Source organism: Neofelis nebulosa, chromosome 4 (assembly GCF_028018385.1).
Source record: "Neofelis nebulosa isolate mNeoNeb1 chromosome 4, mNeoNeb1.pri, whole genome shotgun sequence".
NCBI lineage: Eukaryota > Metazoa > Chordata > Mammalia > Carnivora > Felidae > Neofelis > Neofelis nebulosa.
The window spans coordinates 7,786,860-7,808,300 of NC_080785.1; the positions used below are offsets into that span (position 1 = coordinate 7,786,860).

The 21,441-nt window shown below is 45.5% G+C and overlaps 1 protein-coding gene across 3 annotated transcripts in view; it reads right to left on the reverse strand.

Moving 5' to 3' along the window:
- Positions 1 to 21,441, reverse strand: part of CUL1 (cullin 1) — a 114,416-nt gene that overhangs the window by 12,420 nt on the left and 80,555 nt on the right. For all 3 annotated transcript variants that reach the window (XM_058723939.1, XM_058723938.1, XM_058723940.1), the window contains exons 8-11: positions 17,312 to 17,474; positions 16,321 to 16,451; positions 1,507 to 1,614; positions 1,313 to 1,419 (exon numbers count right to left, since the gene is read on the reverse strand). In XM_058723939.1, coding sequence (XP_058579922.1) covers positions 1,313 to 1,419; positions 1,507 to 1,614; positions 16,321 to 16,451; positions 17,312 to 17,474 — 509 coding nt within the window. The remainder of the gene's footprint in view (positions 1 to 1,312; positions 1,420 to 1,506; positions 1,615 to 16,320; positions 16,452 to 17,311; positions 17,475 to 21,441) is intronic.

The window sequence follows — 21,441 nt, forward strand, 5'->3', positions numbered from 1 at the left end:
TTGCAGTGTTTTTCTCGGTACGGGCAGGCGTTCTCCGTCTTTTCGCAAGGGGGCTACGCAAGCTCTTGAGAGCTAGTACGTTAACATCAAAACCAGGACCGCGTGGAAGCGCGGACAACGCCTGCAGCAGCATTTGCCGAGAGATCTCTGGAAAAGTGAGACAAGCCTTGAGAGCTTCCGAACCGAGAGGAGCCGTCCAAGTGAACGAGAAACGAGAAGCTAAGAACACCCAAAGAGACACGCAAAACCCGGAATGCTGGAAGCACAAGGCACAGAGAGACCCACGCTGGTCGTGCTTCTAGCTCTCACTACACCTGCACACACGCACGCACGCGCACGCACGCACACACACACGCACACACACACACACACACACACACACACTCCGAGCAGGAAGAAGAGCAGGTGAGAAACCTGGCGGCTGGAATACAAAGAGCACGAGGGGCCCCTGGCTGGCTCAGTCGAAGAGCCCACCACCCTTGAACTCAGGGTCATGAGTTGGAGCCCCATGTGAGGTGTGGAGATTACGTACATACATAAACTTAAAAAACGTAGAGAAAACAGAGAATGGCAATAAAACAAACTCATTAAGCGAAGATCAACGTTAGAAGCGCACACGACAATGCAAGTGCCAGAGTAGCGCTGAGTCTCGTGTCAGGAACGGCCAGTGGGAGCTCCCGAAGCAGCCTCGCCCGGAAACACAAGCGAGCTGGGCCCAGAGAACCGGGGAGCACACGAGACACGCTGACTTCCCGCGTCCTTTCCGCCCTTGTAACCACCGCTCGGCCCGCCCACGGAACTGGGTTCAGCTAAAGGGGCCACACTGCTTGCAGTTCTCAAAGCCAACCCAACGGTGACATTAAAAAAAGATGAACTGGGGTGCCTGGGTGGCGCAGTCGGTTAAGCGTCCGACTTCAGCCAGGTCACGATCTTGCGGTCCGTGAGTTCGAGCCCTGCGTCAGGCTCTGGGCTGATGGCTCGGAGCCTGGAGCCTGTTTCCGATTCTGTGTCTCCCTCTCTCTCTGCCCCTCCCCCGTTCATGCTATGTCTCTCTCTGTCCCAAAAATAAAATAAAAAACGTTGAAAAAAAAAAAAAATTAAAAAAAAAAAAAAAAAAAGATGAACTGGGCCTAGAGTATAGGACTTGAAGTATCTTTCAAAGAGACAAGGAAGATGTATTAGGTTTGAAGTGTTTTCTCAAAGGTACAAAAATTACAACAGAAGTAAAATGTAATATAAAGTTCAATTCCTCATATATAAGCTGAGAGTTTAAATAGATTTACTAAGAATAAAACACAATGTCACTTAATACCTTTTCTTCAACAAGGAGTCGCAGTATCGAGCCAGCAGCTCGGGGGATTTACTGGACGACTGGGCCATTTTGGTAACTGCGTTGTTGTTGATGAAGCGACCACAGGCCTGTGGAGCACACAAAACACGGTCAGAGGCCACGCACCCCCCCCCCCCCACCTGCATCGCAGGAGAGACTCCTTCTGACACACCCACCTTGTCAAGTGCAGCCACGAAACCAGCATCGTTGTTGAACGCCGACATCACCAGGGCATTGTATTTTTTGTGAACATCCAACACTGTCTGTACATACATTTTGGGGTCCTCCAGTGGGGGAAAACAGAAACAAAAGCTGGTTACTGGGGATTAAATGGTATATTAATGGGCTACTATAAAATATTCCGTAAGGTTTAGAAATTGCTTCATAGATGCCAACGAATAAGACTAAGTAATAGTTCTGGTTCCATCATCAAAACACATAAGGCATTTTGTTTACAGATACAAAATAAAATACATTCCCATGCTTGAAATTAAATACTGATTTCAAGCTTTGTATAAAAGTGATTTCTCAAATTATTTGAAAATTTGAAAGGATCACAGAAAACAAAATTTCTCAAAGTGATAGTCTGCTTAGCCCATTTTTGCTGCTGTTAAAAATTCAAATTCTGGACTTTGCTGGGCGAACCGATCAGCCAGTAAGCTCAGTAATCAGCCGGTTATCCTGCACTTGGCTGGGCAGATGTGAGAACAGCATAGGGTTAAGGTCGGAGGAATTGCAGGCAAGGGTGTGAGAGTCAGACGAGGCGGAGAAGAAGGTCTGACTCACACACGCCACCACATCGCAGGACTGGATGGGACAGGCCGGGGCCCAGGAGATAGGCAGGGCACGTTGCAGGGGGGGTGGGGGGGGGGGGAAGGGTTGGACTTGGCAGGGTGGGCACGTGGGAGCTCTGGACAAAGAAACAAGTAACAGGAATGCAATGGAAAGATGAGCCACAGGAAAGGCCCTGGGAATGACACACAAGGAAGACAGGAGGGTGGGGAAGACGGAGGGGAGGGTGGGGAAGACGGAGGGGAGGGTGGGGACAGGGACACAATGGAGACCAGCCTCAGTGATAACCACAGAACGGCTGATGCTGGGGACTCACTGCAAGTCGTGGTGCCAAGTCCCACAAGGGGACAGTCACAACCGCACTATGAGGTCAGTGTTGTCTGCATTCCCACTCGACAGGTGAAAAAACTAAGTCAGGCATCTGGCCAAGGGCTTTAGGGATGGCAGTCAGGCCGGACCCCAGGCAGCCTGACTCCCGAGCCGGCATCTCCTCGGCTCTGAGAAGGGACAAGGCCTGGAGGACCGGGACCAGTCGGAGGAGGGGTGGTGCGGACAGGCAGCACCATGGACAGACGGCTTGTGCCAGGAGGGCACCGGAGGCTGGCCCTTCACAAACAGGAGGCCCGAGGGTGGGGTGCTTAAATGGCGGCAGGTGACTGCAAATTTCTGACAGATAGGAATTCTCAGGATTCAGGGATGAGAAACCAGAATTCCCCAAATTTAATTATTCTGTATCTTGTAATACTTTAAAAATATATATATTTATTTATTTGGGGCACAGCGCAAGTGGCAGTGGGGCAGAGGGAAGGGGACAGAGGATCCAAAGTGGGCTCTGTACTGATAGGCTGACAGCAGCGAGCCCGACGTGGGGCTCAGACCCACGAACTGCAAGATCATGACCTAGGCCGAAGTCAGATGCTCAACCGAATGAGCTACCCAGGCGCCCCCATCTTATAATGTTTTTTTTTTTTTTTAAATTTTTTTTTCAACATTTTTTATTTATTTTTGGGACAGAGAGAGACAGAGCATGAACGGGGGAGGGGCAGAGAGAGAGGGAGACACAGAATCGGAAACAGGCTCCAGGCTCCGAGCCATCAGCCCAGAGCCCGACGCGGGGCTTGAACTCACGGACCGCGAGATCGTGACCTGGCTGAAGTCGGACGCTTAACCGACTGCGCCACCCAGGCGCCCCAATGTTTTTTAAAAAAATAATGAGAAAGCACTGAGATCAAATCGTTCTCCTGTGATAGGGTTGGACTAAGAGTTTCACAGGTCCTCTGTTAAAAAATAATATATAATAAAAATGCAAAGTTTATTCTTACTATGAATACACTGTGACAAGACTATAACATCAACATGTAAAGTGGCCTCTACCTGTTAAGACATTTAGTAAGAGAAAATGTTAAAAGGGAACACAAAATAACTGCCAAATAAAAATTACCTAAAATACTGGAAGCTACTATCACATATATGTAAGATCTAAAAATTATCTACCTTAAAATGTTACAACACAGCATTGACTGCCCCATCAGATAATCTTGTTTCATGATAACTATTCCAGATGTGGAAAAATGTCTCCCATTTTGCCCTCAGGGTTTAATCCACAACTGCCTCCGAAGGCATCTTCCAATTGGCATACATCTTATTTCGTATAAACTCATTTCTTCTTTTAACAACAAAAATACTGTCTGCCTGACTTAATCTTGGGTTTGCCACTGAAATGGATATTGCATTTTGCTCATCTGGGTTTGAGATTGCTTTCTGATTTCATGTCAAATGACCTCACAACATGCATGTGTTTTTCCTTTGCATTTCTTCTGTTAAAAGTATTTACAAAGAACCTGAGCCTACAGTGAGTATTCAAGCACTGGAGAATGCCAGTAAGTGTCGTTGGGTAGTATTTGAATGAGGTAACATTCAAGGTTAAGGTCAACAGCATTACAGAGAATCACATGTCAAAACTGCCAACGTAAGCACTTACTGTGCCTCCAACGTGTGCTATTTCTTGGAACACCACTCAAAAGGATTTACGTGAAGTATGTTATATAAACATACTAACATGTATTTTATTTGTAAGAGGGGAGCGCACACCCATTTGTAACCCGGCATCACCCACAAAGAAGATCCTTCAGACCGCTGCTTCTCCGGCATGTGCATTCACCATGGTTCCCAGAGACGTCCGCCTTAACCTCCGACTCCGTAAGCACCCCCTGCCCTTGCCATTAGTGGGCTCTTCCGAACCAGGAACGTATCTGTGTGGACCATCACGCGTGGAGGAGAATGATGCTGTTCTCTCTTTTCCTGAGTTCTTTAACGACTTTTCTCAGATTCAGAATTTGGAAAAACATCAATGTCCCACTGACTGCCAGCAAGGAATTCCCCCATGGAAAGACCAACGAGACATATCCTCCCCTAGGACACAGAAGGCTTCGGACTCCGATTCCAAGCTTCTTTCTACTACAGGAGGAGACCCAGCCAGCAGTCTCGCTGGTGAGAAGAGAGGGTCTGAAAGGAACCCACAGAGGGTAAAATATGAAGCATCAGCCTTGGGAATCTGAAGTCCTGAGAGAAGCCGCTCGGGAACTTGGCAAGAATGGACAAAGACAGAAACACACCGGGTCATAAAGAGCTAACGGGAGGTGCTTCCGAGGCCACCGCATCGCAACAGAGGCGAGGAGAGAGGACAGAGCAGCTAGAACAAATGCATGTTTTTCATGAAACCTGCAAACTTTTGGTGTTTAAAAAATTAACGGAGTAGTAACTGCTTTGATTTATGACCACCTGTTTACTGGATAGTACGTGAGGGCTTTCCGCGTAAGAAACACGACACCTCTCAGGGCTTGTCCCTGAGGGATGTCACCCAACTCCTACATGATCTCACTTGTCTTTATTATGCCAGTGACGGTCACATTTATTTCTAGCCCAGACCAGACTTCCCCACTCAGCTCACACTACTTGCCCTTGGCTGTTTCATGGGGTTCCCAAACTCTACACGTCAGAGCTGACGCGGTCTCCGCCCTGAACCTGCCTCTCTTCTGGATCTCTTTCCATTTCCTTTCTTTCAACGTTTTATTGTAGACAAATTCAAATCTCCGCAAAATCACAAAGAATAGTAAAATACACTCCATGAACCCATCATCCAGCATCAACAATGATCGGGCACAAACACCGGTACCTCAGAGTCTAAGTTCCTAAGGCCTTCTTCTCCCCACCCCTAGCTTAACCAACCCATGCCATCTTGCGTTTGACCACCCAAACAGGCCTAGCCGTACACTCACACTCTTCTTCCTTTTAAGCTCTCTTTTATGTGATACAGATCGTTTAAAAAATAAAAATCTGATTGTATCCATTTCGCATTTGTTACAACCATGACCTGCTTTCCTCTTGCCCCTAGGACTAAGGCAGTGTCATTAACATGGCTTTCAAGGTCTCCTGGCCTGGCCAGCCGGTGCCTACCCTTTTACTTTCCCTGTGCCACCTTCCCTTCTTCTCAAGTCGTACCAGACTTCTGGGTTCTCAGAATGGGCCATGCTTATGCTCACTGAGGGGCTTTGCTCTGTCTAGGACCCCCTGCTTATTAGTTCGCTTCAGCTCCTCCACTGGCCTCAAATACTTCCTCGGGGAAGCTCTTGGAACTGGCAGGACAGGGCAGGCCTCCTGTTACACGCGACACCCGAACCCCCCCTGGAAGGCCAACCACACTTGTGAGTCCCTGCTACCGGCGGCCTCTCCTGCCGGGCGTAAGCTCGAAGAAGCCTGCCGGGACCGTGTCCACCTTGCTTAGAAGCATACAGGGTAGTGGCACTCACCAACTCTTCTTAAACGGCTGGATCAGAAACCAGGATGATCGTGACTGAAATACTACCTTTCATCCCATACACGGCCACTAAAAAAATAATCCTAAAGACCAGTTTCACCAAAAGAAACATATGGAGCCTCACTTCCACTTTCCCGTCTCCCATCTTCCTTAAAGCAGCACCGCACACACAGCAGCTGAGGTCTGAGGGCATCGTCTCACGGAGAGCTGGTATGTGGTAGGAGTTCTCAGGATCACCTGTGACCCTAACATTCTAACGCTGCCCAAAGAGGTAGGCTGGGGGGTGACAGGCTCGAGAGGCTCACCCTCACCACTTCAGGTACGTAAGGTGGTGCTCTCCAGGCCAGCATCGGATGTGACTCATCCCCAGAGATGTGCTCTCACCTAGAGCTACCTCTGAGGGACACTTGACCCCCACACCTCCTGTCCAGCCGGGACTAAGGCAGCTTTACGAGAGCCTTCTGAGGATGGCCGTCACCACCCAGCACCCACAGGATGTGTGGGGCCCTGCCAGACACTGTGTCCACAACCTCACCTGGAGACGATTATTCTTGAAGAAGGAAAAGAAACCAAGTCTCGGTTAATGAAAACACACTATGCAGAGTAATTCTTCCCCCCCGCCACCAAGCATTAGCATTTGGTCCCTGGAGAACATCATCTCCACACCCAACACAGAGAAGCCAAAGTTTCAGGAAAGGAACAATCACAAACCAGCCACTACAGAGAAAAGCAGGTAAGAGTCCGTGGGCACACAGATTACTACCGTGACCATTACCTGTGGGCAGTTTTAACCCTAGGCTGGCGTTCCGCCTTCCCCCTGTATCTGAGGTTTTCCCTCCTCTACGGGTCTCTGTGCGCTCAGGGAGTAAGACTAATTTTTGTATTAAATAATAGGCAAAACCCAAACACTGGAGACAACAGAGGCGCCTCACATACCACCTAGCGATGTGACAGTCTCTTACTTTATTGTTTTTTTTCTCTTCCATCATCTAATCTCTTCTGATAAGCAGAAATCACCAGTTGTTCTGAGTGTAGTTTAGAGTTGAAAATACCAAGACCAAAAGACCTACCAATTTTAACTAGGGCTCCATGTTCTCATCACTGTAACTTCTGTCCACCTGCTACTTTTTGCTTCAATCACATATATTTATCTTGTAATCATGGCTCTGATTCCCGTTATGTAACTGGGTGGGCTTTCATCACTGACCCTGGCCTCTGTTCCTCCCTGGTTACTCCCCTTGATCTGAGCCAAGGCTGGAGGCCCTGTCCGCACCCCTTCGGTACTCCCTGGTCGGCACTGAAGCCCTAAGTTGACTACATTCAGGCACAGAGCGATAGTAATAGAAAATTCTGAAAGCAGAGCTAAGTGGGACTTGCCAGGAAAAGCAATCACTCCTCTCAGAGAAAGAATGCCGTTGCAGAAAGTAATTACATTAGTTCAGAAACAGACGCGGTACACCTAGGAGGTTAAGTGGGGGACCGGGTGGTCTTGCTCATCTCCACAAGGGGCAGTTGGTAAGAGAAGTTCATGGGTGGTGTTGAACTGGTCTGAAGGCCAAGCAAGGGCCATCACGACTTAAAAACATACAGCAAAGATTAAACCAAAATGTAGTTTGATATGGGATGTAAACTCAGATTTGGGTAGCGAGAGGCTTCCATAACTGGTCTGCCTGTGGAAAGATGACAGACCTGCCCGCAGCTCAAAGAAGGAAAAGGTACAGCCTGGATATAAAAATCCAAGAGTGAGTCTTCTCAGAGCCTGGTTATCCCAAACCAAAAATGAACACGTGTGTATTTTTCCTTTTAAAGAAAATGGTAATTCTTTTCATCTCACGTCAAGACAGAAAACAGACCCACAAATTCAACTCTAGGCTTTCTGAACCGATTTCCATTATCAGCATATTATCAGTTTTTTGTAATTAAATTTGTCAGTGTGAATTACTATATAAAGCTGCTTTGTTCTGTCCTAAAACACCTCCTTGATCCCCACCCCGCTCTTCCTCCTTTCCCACATCTACTACATCAAAACTGGTACATTTTTTTCCGTTTGCTTTTTAAAAAATGTTTTATTATGGACGACTTTCAAACCTAATTAACATAAGAAAGAATAGTAAAGTCAGTCCCAATACTCCATCGCTCAGCTTTGAGGGACAGCCTGTAGCTGTGCAAGCCCAGGATCTTCGTACCCTACCCTCCTCCTATGTAAGATTTCAGGGGTGTGCACCCCATCCCCTCTGACCAGGTGAAGCAGGTCAGACTCCAAATGTAAGGTTCCCTGGACAATTTTATCACCGTGTGGGTAATTTTCTTCTATTACCGGCATCCACAGAATGGCTGAGTCAGAACCAAGTTATTTAAACATTTGGGTCCAGAAGAGAAAGGGAGTCTTGGATATACGTATGAATGAAACCCACATCTGCCAGAAGCACCCTGTGCTGTGCTACCCTGCTGCTTCTGGTGCAAGTTGATACGAACAGTTGGGTTCCCGTAATTATTTCTAACTCAGCTTCTCAACCCAAACACAGTAATTCTGATAAGGTCCTAGATTTGTCACTCCTTAGTCTTACACAGAAAAATATGCTGTAAGAGTTTCCTGACTGTATTTCTGCCTGTACATTTGTCCATTTCAAGTGCTCCCTTTTTTAACCCTGATCGTTGTTGGAGCCAGAGCCCCAGGCAGCTCCTGAAAACGTCTCCCCCCACTGTAAGCACACACTCTCTCTCCAGGCTGCAAGTACACTTTCGTGGCTGTGCTCCCCAGCCCATCTCTGCAGCCCGACACCCCCACTGTTAGACCAACGGCCCCACTGGACATCAAAGTATCTACAAGCCTACTCTTGCTGGATTACACTTCAATCCCAGTTAGACTGAGGTTACTAAATCAAGATATGGTTTCAAAGACAGCTTTGCGCTTATCTGTTGCCGTTTCTGCCCTGAAGACAGACAGTAATGAGATATTCTCTTCTAACCTGGTTTATGTTTACGTACGAAGCCCCCTTTGTAGGGATGTACAATAGCACCCGGATTGCTGGGAGATCGTGCGCTGATTAAAAATTCAACATGGAACCAACTGTATCGTTAAGCATTCATTAGCAAGTACTTACACGTCTGCACGGACTCTTTTCCTAAACTCTGTTTTGGCATTTTGTGATAAGCTACTGTCAAGGGAAATCGCAAAGCTGTCCAATGAACCGGTGTCACATTTACTTTTAAGTGTAATGTGGATGACTGCCCACATGACTGGTGTTTTCTTTAGGATGGGCCACGGGGGAAAGTATTCTTAGTTCTGAATGCCAACAAACTCATTCTGAGTTACAGGCTTATTCTTTATGGTCACCATGAATCTAGGAGCTGACTGTCCCTCACATTACCCACTGCCTTTACCACTAAGCACTCGGACTGACTGCAAAGAACTGGAGGCACGTGTGTGAGCCATCTCTAGCAAAAATACTAGACTCCGCTGTCTTAACACTTAGCTTCGTTTGTGTTTCCTATCCTTATTTTGCTTCCCTCTCTTACATCCCTTTGTCTTTTCCGTATTGTGTAAGCAGCCTTGAATCCTGCTGGGAACGACGAGGAGCACTAGCAAACGTAAGTACTGTATGCGGAGAGCCCATACCGTACAAGGCACTGTGCTAAGTTGTGCAGAAATGAAGACAGATAAAGCCATCCTTATAGAAGACATTTACACAGAGATCTAACATATAAAGTAGTGTGAATATGAACAGTCCAACATGCTACCATTTCAAAGGGATGATTGGGAAAGGCTGGTGGATGGCATGTCATTTGAGCTGGGTTTTGGAAGATAAACAGGTGTTTAACGCGTAGGAAAAAGAAAACGGAATGTGTTTGAGTAGAGAGAAGAGCGAGGCAGGTAGAGCAAGGCATAATCACAAACGGTGAGCATCCAGGTGCTGATGGGGACATGACGAAGATGCAAAGTAACACAGGATAAAAGGGGAGAGCTGGGCGCCTGGGGGGCTCAGCTGGCTGGGCATGTGACTTCAGCTCAGGTCACGGTCTCCCGGTTTGTGAGTTCTAGCCCGACATCGGGCTGTCAGCACAGAGCCCACTTCAGATCCTCTGTCCCCTTCTCTCTCTGCCCCTCCCCCACTAGTGCTCGCTTGCTCTCTCTCGAATGTGCTCTCTGTAAAAAACAAACATTAAAAATTTAAAAAAAAAACAAAAAAACAAAAACGGAAAGGACATTTTGGCCCCGTAGCAAATGGCTCTTCCTCCATCATTATCATCGTCAGCATCATCAAGAAATGTCTGTCACACAAGACACCAGCACTAAAACTAGAGTATCAACTATAATGAGGTGCCAGCTGTATCCTCAGGGAGTTACAATCAACAGTGGAGTGACAGGAAACACAGAAGTGACATACAAATACAGAGTGGCACAGGAGACATTTTTAGAAATGTCATAAAAGTAAAGGATGGGGGGCAGTGCTTCGGGCTAGAAGAGCTAGCAGAGAATTGTTTTAAGCAAAGAGGGTTTGCGCTGGGCTCGAAAGCAGGACAAAGCGAGCAGAAAGCAAGGAGGACGTGTCACCAGCGGAGAGGGCAGTGATTTGGCAGGGAAGAGAATGGGGTAAGTATGAAGAGGGTTCTGACTTAACAGAATACTGTAGATTTAATAGATTATCATAGAGGAGAGGTTTTATTTTGCTTTGTTAAAAACAAGATGATCGTGGAGTAACACGGTCAGTGTGCAGAGGACTTCTGAGGACTGAAGCGAAGCATCATGGGGGACGAACGGGAAAGGAGAGCCAGACGACCGTGTGGAGCACGAGGGGACGGGGCCCAGGTGAACACGGTGGCACCGGGCCCGGACAGAGAGCCCTCGCAGGCGGGGAAGGGGCCGTGTCCACGCCCTGTGGACTCATCACAGAGGACGGAGCGGAGACAGGGCTGGTGGGCAGGCGGCCCTACTGGTCTGAGAGGACGCTGAGGCCAGGTCCGGGCTCGGCGGAAAATCACACCATTTTAGGTTACAAATGTTGTCATGGGCAAAGTGGCACGCCCTACACGGAGGAAGGAAAATGTGAGTGTAAAAATGAGCGAGCAGTCTAGGCCCTAGGCAGACGGAGTCATGGGGGCTGGATGAGATGGCAGAGGTGAAGCATTTCAACGTGAGATCCCTGTCATCAATCCCATCACAGGAATGCCATAAATACTCGCTCAATGGATGAAAACAGTGGTTTCAATTTGATCTGTGGTGTCTGCTGGCCCTTTAAGCTGCACCAGTGCCCAGCGTCACGAGCCAGCTGCTTTGACAGCTAGACAACCCGAGAACCAACACGGGGGCCGATGTGTGGGCTCTGCTTTCAGGATGCTCCCCCTTAAGACCTAAGTGGACAGGGCCATCCTCCCTCTAGATGTTAATACAGATTATTTTTCTAGTTATGACACTGCCAATGTCTGAACACAAACGTAGTGCTGTGGCCCATCTATGTAATAAGCACATACGATCTTTCAAATCCTGACTTCAAGAAGAGTGTGAGGGCCACGTCAATAGGCTAACTTACCAAGCCACCCCCATGTTTTCAGTCCGGAAGCCATGTATGGGAAACTCGCCTATAAAACAAACCCGTCTATTTAAAAATGATTTATCCAGTTCCTCGCTGAGCTCCAAACCAGCTTTAAATCCCATCCTTGAACATTTTTTGTGTCCAAGGTTCCCAAAGTCCTGCTGGGTGTCCCAATGCAATATGCTAGCTTACCTTGCATCAGTTACACACAAATCAGTTAGCGTATTAGTTAAGCATCAATGTGCTGAATCACGAAGACCTCTAAAGGCTAGAGAGCTCTTCCCAATACAGTGGAACTTTGCACACTGGTGGTAAGATGGGCCTGCACTGATCTGCTCCGGTGCCATTCAGTCTGAAGCTCCCTGTGCTCTGACGAGCCCTGATCCACACCGCCTTCCCAAGTGCTCACTGGTCTGGGTGTCGGGGCAGGTACGAGCAGCGACACATCTAAAAATAGCGCGTGTGAAGGGCTCTCTTTCAGTGACGCTTCACGAGGACACGAGGACTGCCAGTTCTTACTTAGGTAAAGAGAGGGAGATTCACCTTGTGACAGGTAGGTAGGTTTTGAAGGTTCTAATACATGAAATGTTATTTTAAATCACACTACAAATTTGGAACCTGTGATAATTACAGTCTAGGCCAAACTAATTGGTAGTTAATCTAATTTTCTAAGCAATACTTTTTCAAGACCAGCTAAAACAGAAATCCACCAGAAGTCCAAAGTAAATCATTTCTCTGTGAAAACTTCACCTGTTTTGTTTGGTAAAAATGGAAGCACAGGACTTTTTAGTCCTTAAAAAATCATCTAAGGGGAGCCCGAGTGGCTCAGTCGCTTAAGCATCTGACTTGGCTCAGGGCACGATCTCGCGGTTTGAGTTCAAGCCCTGCGTCAGACTCTGTGCTGACAGCCCAGAGCCTAGAGCCTCCTTCGGATTCTGTGTCTCCCTCTCTCTCTGCCCCTCCCCCGCTCGTGCTCTCTCAAAAATAAACATTAAAAAAAATCATTTAAGCAGTGCCTTGTATGACATTTAATACGCTCACTGTAAATGATTTTCACACACTACGATTCAACTCCAAACATTAAAAACTGTAAAAAAGTAATTACATCCCACTTAAAATTATGTATAATAGCTTTTTTTTTTCCCCCTTTAAACTAACGCAAACAATCTCTTTCCTCTGCTGCTTTTTCTCCAGCATCAATGGGCTTTGGAAAACCATCATGGTTTGGGTTCTAGTATCTTTTACATTTACCACATTCATGATAAAAATACCTACCTGAAGTTATTTTTTTTTTTTAATTTAACTTTAGAGAGAGAGAAAAAGCACGGGTGGGGGAGGGGCGGAGGAGGAAGAGAGCGAGAGAGAGTGAGAGAGAAAACCAAGAGTTGGACGCTCAACCGAATGAGCCACCTGGGCACCCCTAAAATTATTTGTTTTAAGCAGTGGTATTTATTCTTTCTTACAAGAGTACTTGAGCACCTCCTATGTGCCAGGCTAAGCGCTGGGTACACATGCTGTTGTGTGACCTTCTTCAAGCTTTGCGGGCTTTCCCTCATTGCTGACTAAGGGCGGCAGGCTGGGGAAGTTTCTGCAGGAAACTCAGGCACCACTTAGATGGCACTGCAACCTCATGAGTTCAACTGAAACTTAAGAAATAAAAGAATAAAATGGAAGTTGAGGAAACACTCCTGCAGAAAACAGAGAATGTATATGCTATCCTCAAGAAACAATTTTCTTCACAAGAATAACTTGGAAAACCAGTTTCACGAGTTCAATATAAAAATAGTTCTTATGGAAATAATTATAATTATTCACATTATTTTATGATCAATGATGTATTTAAAAAAAGAAATGTCTGACTTCTGAAAGTTAAAGCAGATGTCCTAAATTTATCAAGCTATATAGATTATTCTCCACAGAGGAAAACCTTGTTTGTTTTTTAAGTTCATGTGAATCACTGGCTTATGTTCAAGTAATAAAAGGATTATTTAAAAGTTTAATTTTTGGGGCGCCTGGGCGGCTCAAGTCGGTTAAGCGTCTGACTCTTGATTCTGGCTCAGGTCATGATCTCAGGGTTTGTTGGGTTTGAGCCCCACACTGTCAGTGCAGAGACTGCTTGTGATTATCTCTGTCTCTGCTCCTCCCAGGCCTGTGTGAGGGCAAGCATGCTCTCTCTTTCTTCCAAAACAAATAAACTTAAAAACATTTTTTTATAACAGTTTAATTTCCAGTAAAATATAACTGCTGGTAAGCATGGTTTATTTGTGCTGTTTATTGCTGACAGACGAAGGTTCCCCACATAAAGAAACAATTTTACTTAGAAACTACACTTTTGCTTTAACTGGCCATGAAAAAGTAAATGCCAGATTTGAGATTCACTGACCAAGTCAATTGGCAGGGGATCGTATCAAAAAGAACAGCAGTACTTAGAATTATAGCGCGATTATTTCCCCAGTTAGGACCTTACTTTGGTTTGGAAAAGGTGGATATCAGAAGTAATGCCCCATCATTCCCGTGAAAATTATCTAACTGCGTTCATCTACACCATGGACCGCTGTGGGCCTCTCATAGCACAGACGTGATTCGCAATGGTTCAAGTCAAAAAGCCAATTCTAGGGGTGCCTGGGTGGCTCAGTCGGTTGAGCCTCCGACTTTGGCTCAGGTCACGATCTCACAGTTCATGGGTTCAAGCCCCGGGGTCGGGCTCTGTGCTGACAGCTCAGGGCCTGGAGCCTGCTTGGGATTCTGTGTCTCCCTCTCTCTCTGCCCCTCCCCTGCTCATGCTCTGTCTCTCTCTCAAAATAAACAAAGATTAAAAAATAAATTAAAAAAAAAAAAAGCCAACTCTGCTTCACACAGCTGCTCTCCCAACCTGCGTCTGACCAAATAACAGACTCCCCACCACCTAACTCATTTCAAGGAAAGGAAGTCATTTACTTGGCTCTGCTGCTCATATGGCTCAATTGAGTTTTGAATTAACCACGGTGGAAACACCAGACACTGTGGCTGAAAAGCGACCACCTTCATCAAGCTGGCCGCTCCTGAGCCACATGTATGTGTGTGTATGTGTCTCAGGCCCTTTAAAAGGGAACATTTAGTTTGGAAATAAGAAAGGTCATCAAGATGGAAGGATGATTTTTAAATGAGTTTTTGAACTTAAATAAAACTGTCATCACTGCGGAGCACTTAGCACTTATGTTCCCAGATACAATAAGCACCTCACAAGGATCATGTGTTTGCAAAAACCCTATGAGGCAGCCATCATCACCATTCCATTAAAAAAAACCCAAAAACCAAAAACCAAAAACCCAATTGACAGACAGGAAAAACCATGTCAGCAGCAAGGTCCCACAAGTGGGGTTGGGATGTGAACCCAGGAGGACTGTCAGGGATGTGACTCAGTCGTGCCAGGTGACAGTATGTCCCGACACTGGGACATCACACTAAGGCTTCTACTGACACCTGGAGATCTCCTTCACAACACCCACCATCAAGCCAGTTCCCTTCCGTCTCAGAAGTGTAAAATTAATTATTTTATCAACCTAAAGGAAGGGGTTTACATCTATCCCTTTAATAATTCATGGATGTGCCAAAAGGGAGGCAGCAACCCCATAATTACAAGGAATCTTGCAGGGGCACCTGGGTGGCTCAGTTGGTTAAGCATCGGACTCTTGGTTTCGGCTTAGGTCGTGATCTCACGGTTCATGGGATTGAGCCCTGCATCTGCCTCTGCGCTGACAGCATGGAGGCTGCCTGGGATTGTCTCTCTCCACCCCTCCCTTGCTCACACGCGCATGCATGCTCTCTCTCAAAATAAACAAACTTTAAAAGTAACCTTGCAAAGTTAACAGGGAAATGAAGACTTTTTTTTTTTCCAATGGTTTTTTTTTTAAATTATTTATTTATTTATTTTTGGGACAGAGAGAGACAGAGCATGAACGGGGGAGGGGCAGAGAGAGAGAGGGAGACACAGAATCGGAAACAGGCTCCAGGCTCCGAGCCATCAGCCCAGAGCCTGACGCGGGGCTCGAACTCACGGACCGCGAGATCGTGACCTGGCTGAAGTCGGATGCTTAACCGACTGCGCCACCCAGGCGCCCCATGAAGACTTTAAAAAATGTATAAAGACAGTACTGTCAAAAATAACATCAAACAATAAAATCAGAGAGTTTTCTGATTTAGATATAAGAACCATGTTCTAGAAGCTTTTCTTCTTCATTAGTTCTCCAAAACACTATCAAAATTGAAGTTCACGACAGGGCCAAAACCCTATGACAACTTACCCATCTTTTAGAAATACGAGGTATTCCCTATGTAAAATTATCACCTGAATCATAGCTCAGCTAGCAGGAATATTCCATGAGCCTCCTTGGGGTGGCGGCGGCGAGGATCACGAGAAATGCTACACATTACAGGGCCTATCCAGGGCAAACAGCCCTGTTACCTTCCGCTGGAGGGTCGCCCTCAGATCAAGTCACCAACAGGTGCAGCCTGTGGTCTGTGGCTGCCAGAGCCACATGTCTAGGAGGCTTGGGCCTGTTCGTTCTATGGAAGATCTTTGCTCTTCTAGTGCAAGGAATGGAAGCGTGAGAAGAAATGAAAGGGGAGAAAAAAATCAAGAAATGACATCCTCAATGCCTAAAAAGTGCCCGAGAAGAGTTTGTGGAGAAACTTCCTAAGCAAAGAGGCCTATCAACCTTCTACATTAAAACACCAAACGAAGGTTCCTCACGAGAGTTCTGGGGAAAACCTGACCACCTGGACTGGTCAACGCAAGCCTACGACACGCACCTGCAGCTCGTGTGCGGAAACGGTGAAGTCCGACTACTCTCAGGAACGGTACTTACATTTAGAGCAGCTTCTCCACACTTTTCAATGGCTGCGAGACCCTGATTATGGATGTGTGTCTCTAGAAGTTTTTTCAATTCTCCTAGGCCATCCTGGATTCTAGATACGAGATTATACATGCGCCCCAAATCTGAAAGAAGAAGGTGCCACGTCTTATGCACTGAAACAAACTTTGCATATCCATTCCGCCAAGTATGTACGTATACTGTGATCCCAGATGCCCTGAGATAAAATGGTGTTTTTTGATCGAAATCATCATCGTTTTAATTGTAACTGAATTGTATACATGTAGTTAGCTGAAAGTAACAATGAAACCGTCCTCTCATGAAAGTTTATTTTTCCCTTTACTATGAGAAACATCTAACAACAGAAAAAAAGTCTTTTTATCAGAAGCTGCATCAGATACTTCCTCAAATTCTCAAGACCGAGGGATTATTTATACATAACAGGCACTCATGTACTGATTTTAAAAGACGAATACATTTAAAGAGTATTTGAGTATCTATCCCAACTATACAAACGAGTCACAAAAGGGCCCCCAAATTCTTCGAATGGCATATGGTTAATTTATGAAGGCCAAAGAGAAAACTTCTGAACCCAAACATCAATCTTTCGTTGAGCTCCTTGCATCTCCCAGTAAAACCTGAAGGGTAAGAGAAATGCTTTCACAAAATACTAGCCTTCTCATCTTGAAGAATTTTCAGAAGAAAAACAGTCAAGGACAAGTCAGGGGTAGCGTCAGTCAATGCCAGAGTATACGGGACGAGTAACCCTCCAAAGAACGCCGACTGAAAAGATGTTCTTCTCCCAAAGTCCTCCCCACAACACTCCACAGAGCTCTGAAATCAGTGCACAACCAGGCTGACCGCGCACTAATCTCTTCAAAACCGGCTGTTGGTGATGCTGTTAGCTCTGACTCTAGAGTTTCAACCAACCTCAAAACTGCAGATCGTGAGAAACCCAGGTCTGGAGGGAGTCTGAGTGGCTCACCTTCATTTTTGTCAGCATCCAACAAATTCTGGAATTCTGTGTGGAAAATCTCCAGGTGTTTTTCAATGAGCACTTGCTCGCACTTCCTTGCTAGTTCATCTTGTGTGCTTTCGTGAAGGTACACCTGGACTCTTCGTTGTTCCTCGAGCAGACGGGCCTCTGCCTGCAGGAATGAATTCGAGTGAACCGTCTGGATTCACTTCTAAAGAACTGCTACACGAATAATGGCAAATTAAATTCACAAGCTCCAATACATTAAGAGAAAAGGGAAGGGGTCCTGTGACGTTAGGTGAATGCCAACCACGTTTAAGTGGTCACTGACGTGCTCCATTTTCTCTGCATTTCTCTGCATAGAGATTTCCACCTCTAGCTCCTTTTCAAATGACTTCACAAGATTATCTTTGTTAGTTCAGATGTGTTCACGTCAACTTTCGTCCTTCAGGTAAGTGGCTTTTCACCTTCTGGGGGCAATATCCCTATTCTACACTCTGAGACACCTATGGACCCTCTCTTATCCGTGGACACCATGTTCAGAACCCCTATTTTTGACTGAAAGCCACCTGAAGTCAAGAGTCACATGAGTATATTCCCTGAAATGACCACATGGAAAGAGTTATTAGTAATCAGACTTTTAAACAAATTTTAAGGAAAAATATCATGGCCTTCTCTTGCCAACCATTGAGTATATACCTCTGTAACTACTGGATTATTTATGCATTTCGATTTCTTACCATTCCCTTCAAGGAAGACAGGAAAACGAAGATGTAATCTAACAGAGCAGCAAAATAAATAGAAGTCCATATATTTTACAGTGTATCAACAGAAATATGTGTGGTATAAAGTATCACCGAGGAACCACTAAATTATCAAAGCAACGATGAAATTTCAATGATAATCTCAAATTAATCAGGTGAGAAAGAGAAATACTATACTTAGTATTGTAAAAGTGCCCTACTTTCCAAAATGATTTTAGATTTGGTATAATTTGGGAGAAATCTATAAAAATTCAACTGGAAGAATAAACACTCAAGAGCCAAGAAACAAAAAATGCAGGCGGGATTTATGCTGTCAAGAATTACTAACAATGAAACGGTTATTTAACCAACAGAAGTCAGAACCTTATTACACATTCCAAATGGTGAAATGTGAACAACAAAATAAACCTGGAAATTATCTGGAGTATTTATCAAAATGTCAAGGTCCTCGACACAGAATGATCCCTGAAAAATTAGTTAAGTTCCTCCAAATAAAAAAAACATGAAAGGAAAAGGAACAATTTATAAAAGAAGACATATAAAAAACCTCAAGTTTCTGGTAGGAAGTAATGAAAGCATAGCATATTTGGCTAATGGAATACTATTATCCAGTAAAATAAGTAACAATAAAATATGTTAATGTAACAAATTAGTTGGGGGGGGTGGGGGGGACAAGTTACCAAAAAACCTACAGAATTATTCCTATCTGGTTTTATATACATACTTAGTGTTCCAAGCTTGCAGGTTTATGTTCCTTGTATTTTCCAAAAAGCCTACAATTAATGTGTATATATTCTCTGATTATGAAGTTATTTTAAACCATACGGGATCATTTGTGCTTTAACTGAGAAGTTCTACGTTAAGTGCGTACTGCTTCAGATCTGATACTCACTAAGCCTCAAGAATGCAAGCGATATAGTAAAATACAGGACATGCAAACCAAAAAGCACTTCTTTTTCTGTTTGAAGTTATACCTGTTTCCTAGAAGGACATAAATCACCTTGGGCAGCAGAAACTCCTGTTTCAAACTCTGCTTTCTCCTAAAACAAACTTTTACCCCTGCTCAGATGAAAGGTACAGCCTTGGTGGGACTGCTGACTCATTCTCTGGGGGGGGTCACAATGGCTTTCCAGCTCAGGCACTGTGGTAGGGGCAGCATTCCGCCACAGGACCCTCCCACAGGGGCCGAGAAGGAAGGAGAGAGTAAACTGGCCCCTGAGTGACTAAAAAACATTAAAGGACAGAGGGGCCTCAGTAATAGCTTGTTTTAAATATAAAGAAACCAAAGTATCCAGTGTTGTGTCATCAGGTTTGTGGATTCTAGGTCAAGTAAGCTCTTGACCATCACTGTCCAGAACACCAGGATCAAATTCAATTTTTTAAAAAATTTATTTATTTTGAAAGCACAAGAGCACAAGTGGGGGAAAGGCAGAGAGAGAGAGAGAGAGAGAGAGAGAGAGAGAGAGACAGACAGACAGACAGACAGACAGACGGGAGGGAGGGAGGGAGGGAATCCCAAGCAGGCTCCGCACTCTGTTCTGAGCCCAACTCAGGGCTCGATCCCAGGACCGTGAGATCATGACTTGGGCTACTATCAAGAGTCGGACGCTTAACTGACTGAGCCACCCAGGCGCCTCCAGGACCAAGTTCAAAATGACTAAATAAAGCGAAGCAATTAAAGACTGTCCCTGTTAATTCTACTAGGATGGGTTCCGCAGGAAAAACAAAAGGAAAAGCGGGCCCACTCCCTGCCAAAAAAGGAAATTAATGGAATACTGAACATCTGACATCAGTAACCTAGAACAGTCAACAAATCTTTTGTAGCTCACATGAGTCTCAATCACATGAGACAGCAGGATGTGTTAAAAACCCTACTGTGGCTTTGGGTCGTTAATTCATCAAAGCCATCCCTACTGAAGATTCTCAAATGTTTCCGCTAAAATATCCCTCAAATCACAGAAAAGGGAACGTAGACCCCTCAGGGAATTTGCACACCTAGCCCAAACTAGTGGCTAAAAGCAGAGTATTTTTTAAAGGTTCATGCTTTATCTCAATATTGCTCAGGAGTTTTGTATATTATTTCCTGACAGACTGTTTTAATATAAACAAAATTTCCCCTGAAGTTATTGAATAAAACGTGCCACTTTTTATCCTCTGGTTTTGCATATTCTCAGGCATCTACTGGAGGTTCTGAATGATGAATGCTCATATCATGCTTACGATCTGCCAGGCACCAAACATATATGTATTACAAAATAAAAATTATTACGTGATACCTGGGTGGCTCAGTTGGTGGAGCATGTGACTCTTGATCTTGGGGTTGTGAGTTCAAGCTCCATGTTGGGTGTAGAGATTAGTTAAAAATAAAATCTTAAAAACAAACAAAAAATTATTACCCCCATTTTACAGATGAAGAAACTGAGGACCTGGGGCACCTGGGCAGCTCAGTAGGTTAAGTGTCTGACTTCAGCTCAGGTTATGATCTCACAGTCCGTGAGTTTGAGCCCCGTGTCCGGCTCTGTGCTGACAGCACGGAGCCTGGAGTCTGCCTCAGATTGTGTCTCCCTCTCTCTGCCCCTCCCCCACTCACTCTGTCTCTCAAAACTGAGTAAATTTTAAAATAATAATAATAGTAAGATAAAGCCTTAAAAACAAACTAAAACTTATTACCTCATTTTACAGATGAAGAAACTGAGGACCAGGGGCCCCTGGGTGGCTCAGTTAAGGGTCCACTCTTAATTTCGGTTCAGGTCATGATCTCACGGTTCATGAGATGAAGCCCCACATCAGGCTCTGCACTGTCAGAGCTTGAATATATGCTTTGGATTCTCTTGCTCTCAAAAATAAATGGATGGGCAGAAGGGAGGGAAAGAGGGAGGGGAGGGAGGGGAGGGAGGGAAGGGAGGGAAGGAGGGACGGACTGAGGACCAGAAAGGTTAGGTCAACTCCCCAGGAAATGACTGAATAGGGATTTAAAATGACATTTGCAGCCCAAGGCTCTAGGTAGAATTGTTCATACAGCTAAATTCCAATTTTATGCTCATAGATCCTCTATGTTATGGACTTCCAGAATGTGAGGGAAGTCATGTTTGGTAAGATCCAACTGGATCCGGGCCCAACCTGTAACCCCCGTAGGAAGGAACCCCCTCTAAGAGCACCACCGGGGCACAGGAAGCATGCTGCAGCCCCAAAGGCAGGGCTCACACTGGAAATCTCTGCTCCTCAAGCTGCCTTGGGTTCCAGGCCTGACCTAAAAATGAGACTTCCCCGCTGTGGGGGCGCTCAAGTCTCTGGCCTGAAGAGCAGACCCCGTCATGTCACCACCACCTTCCCAGGGGTGGATAACGGAGGTGACGGGAACCCAGCGTCGCTCTT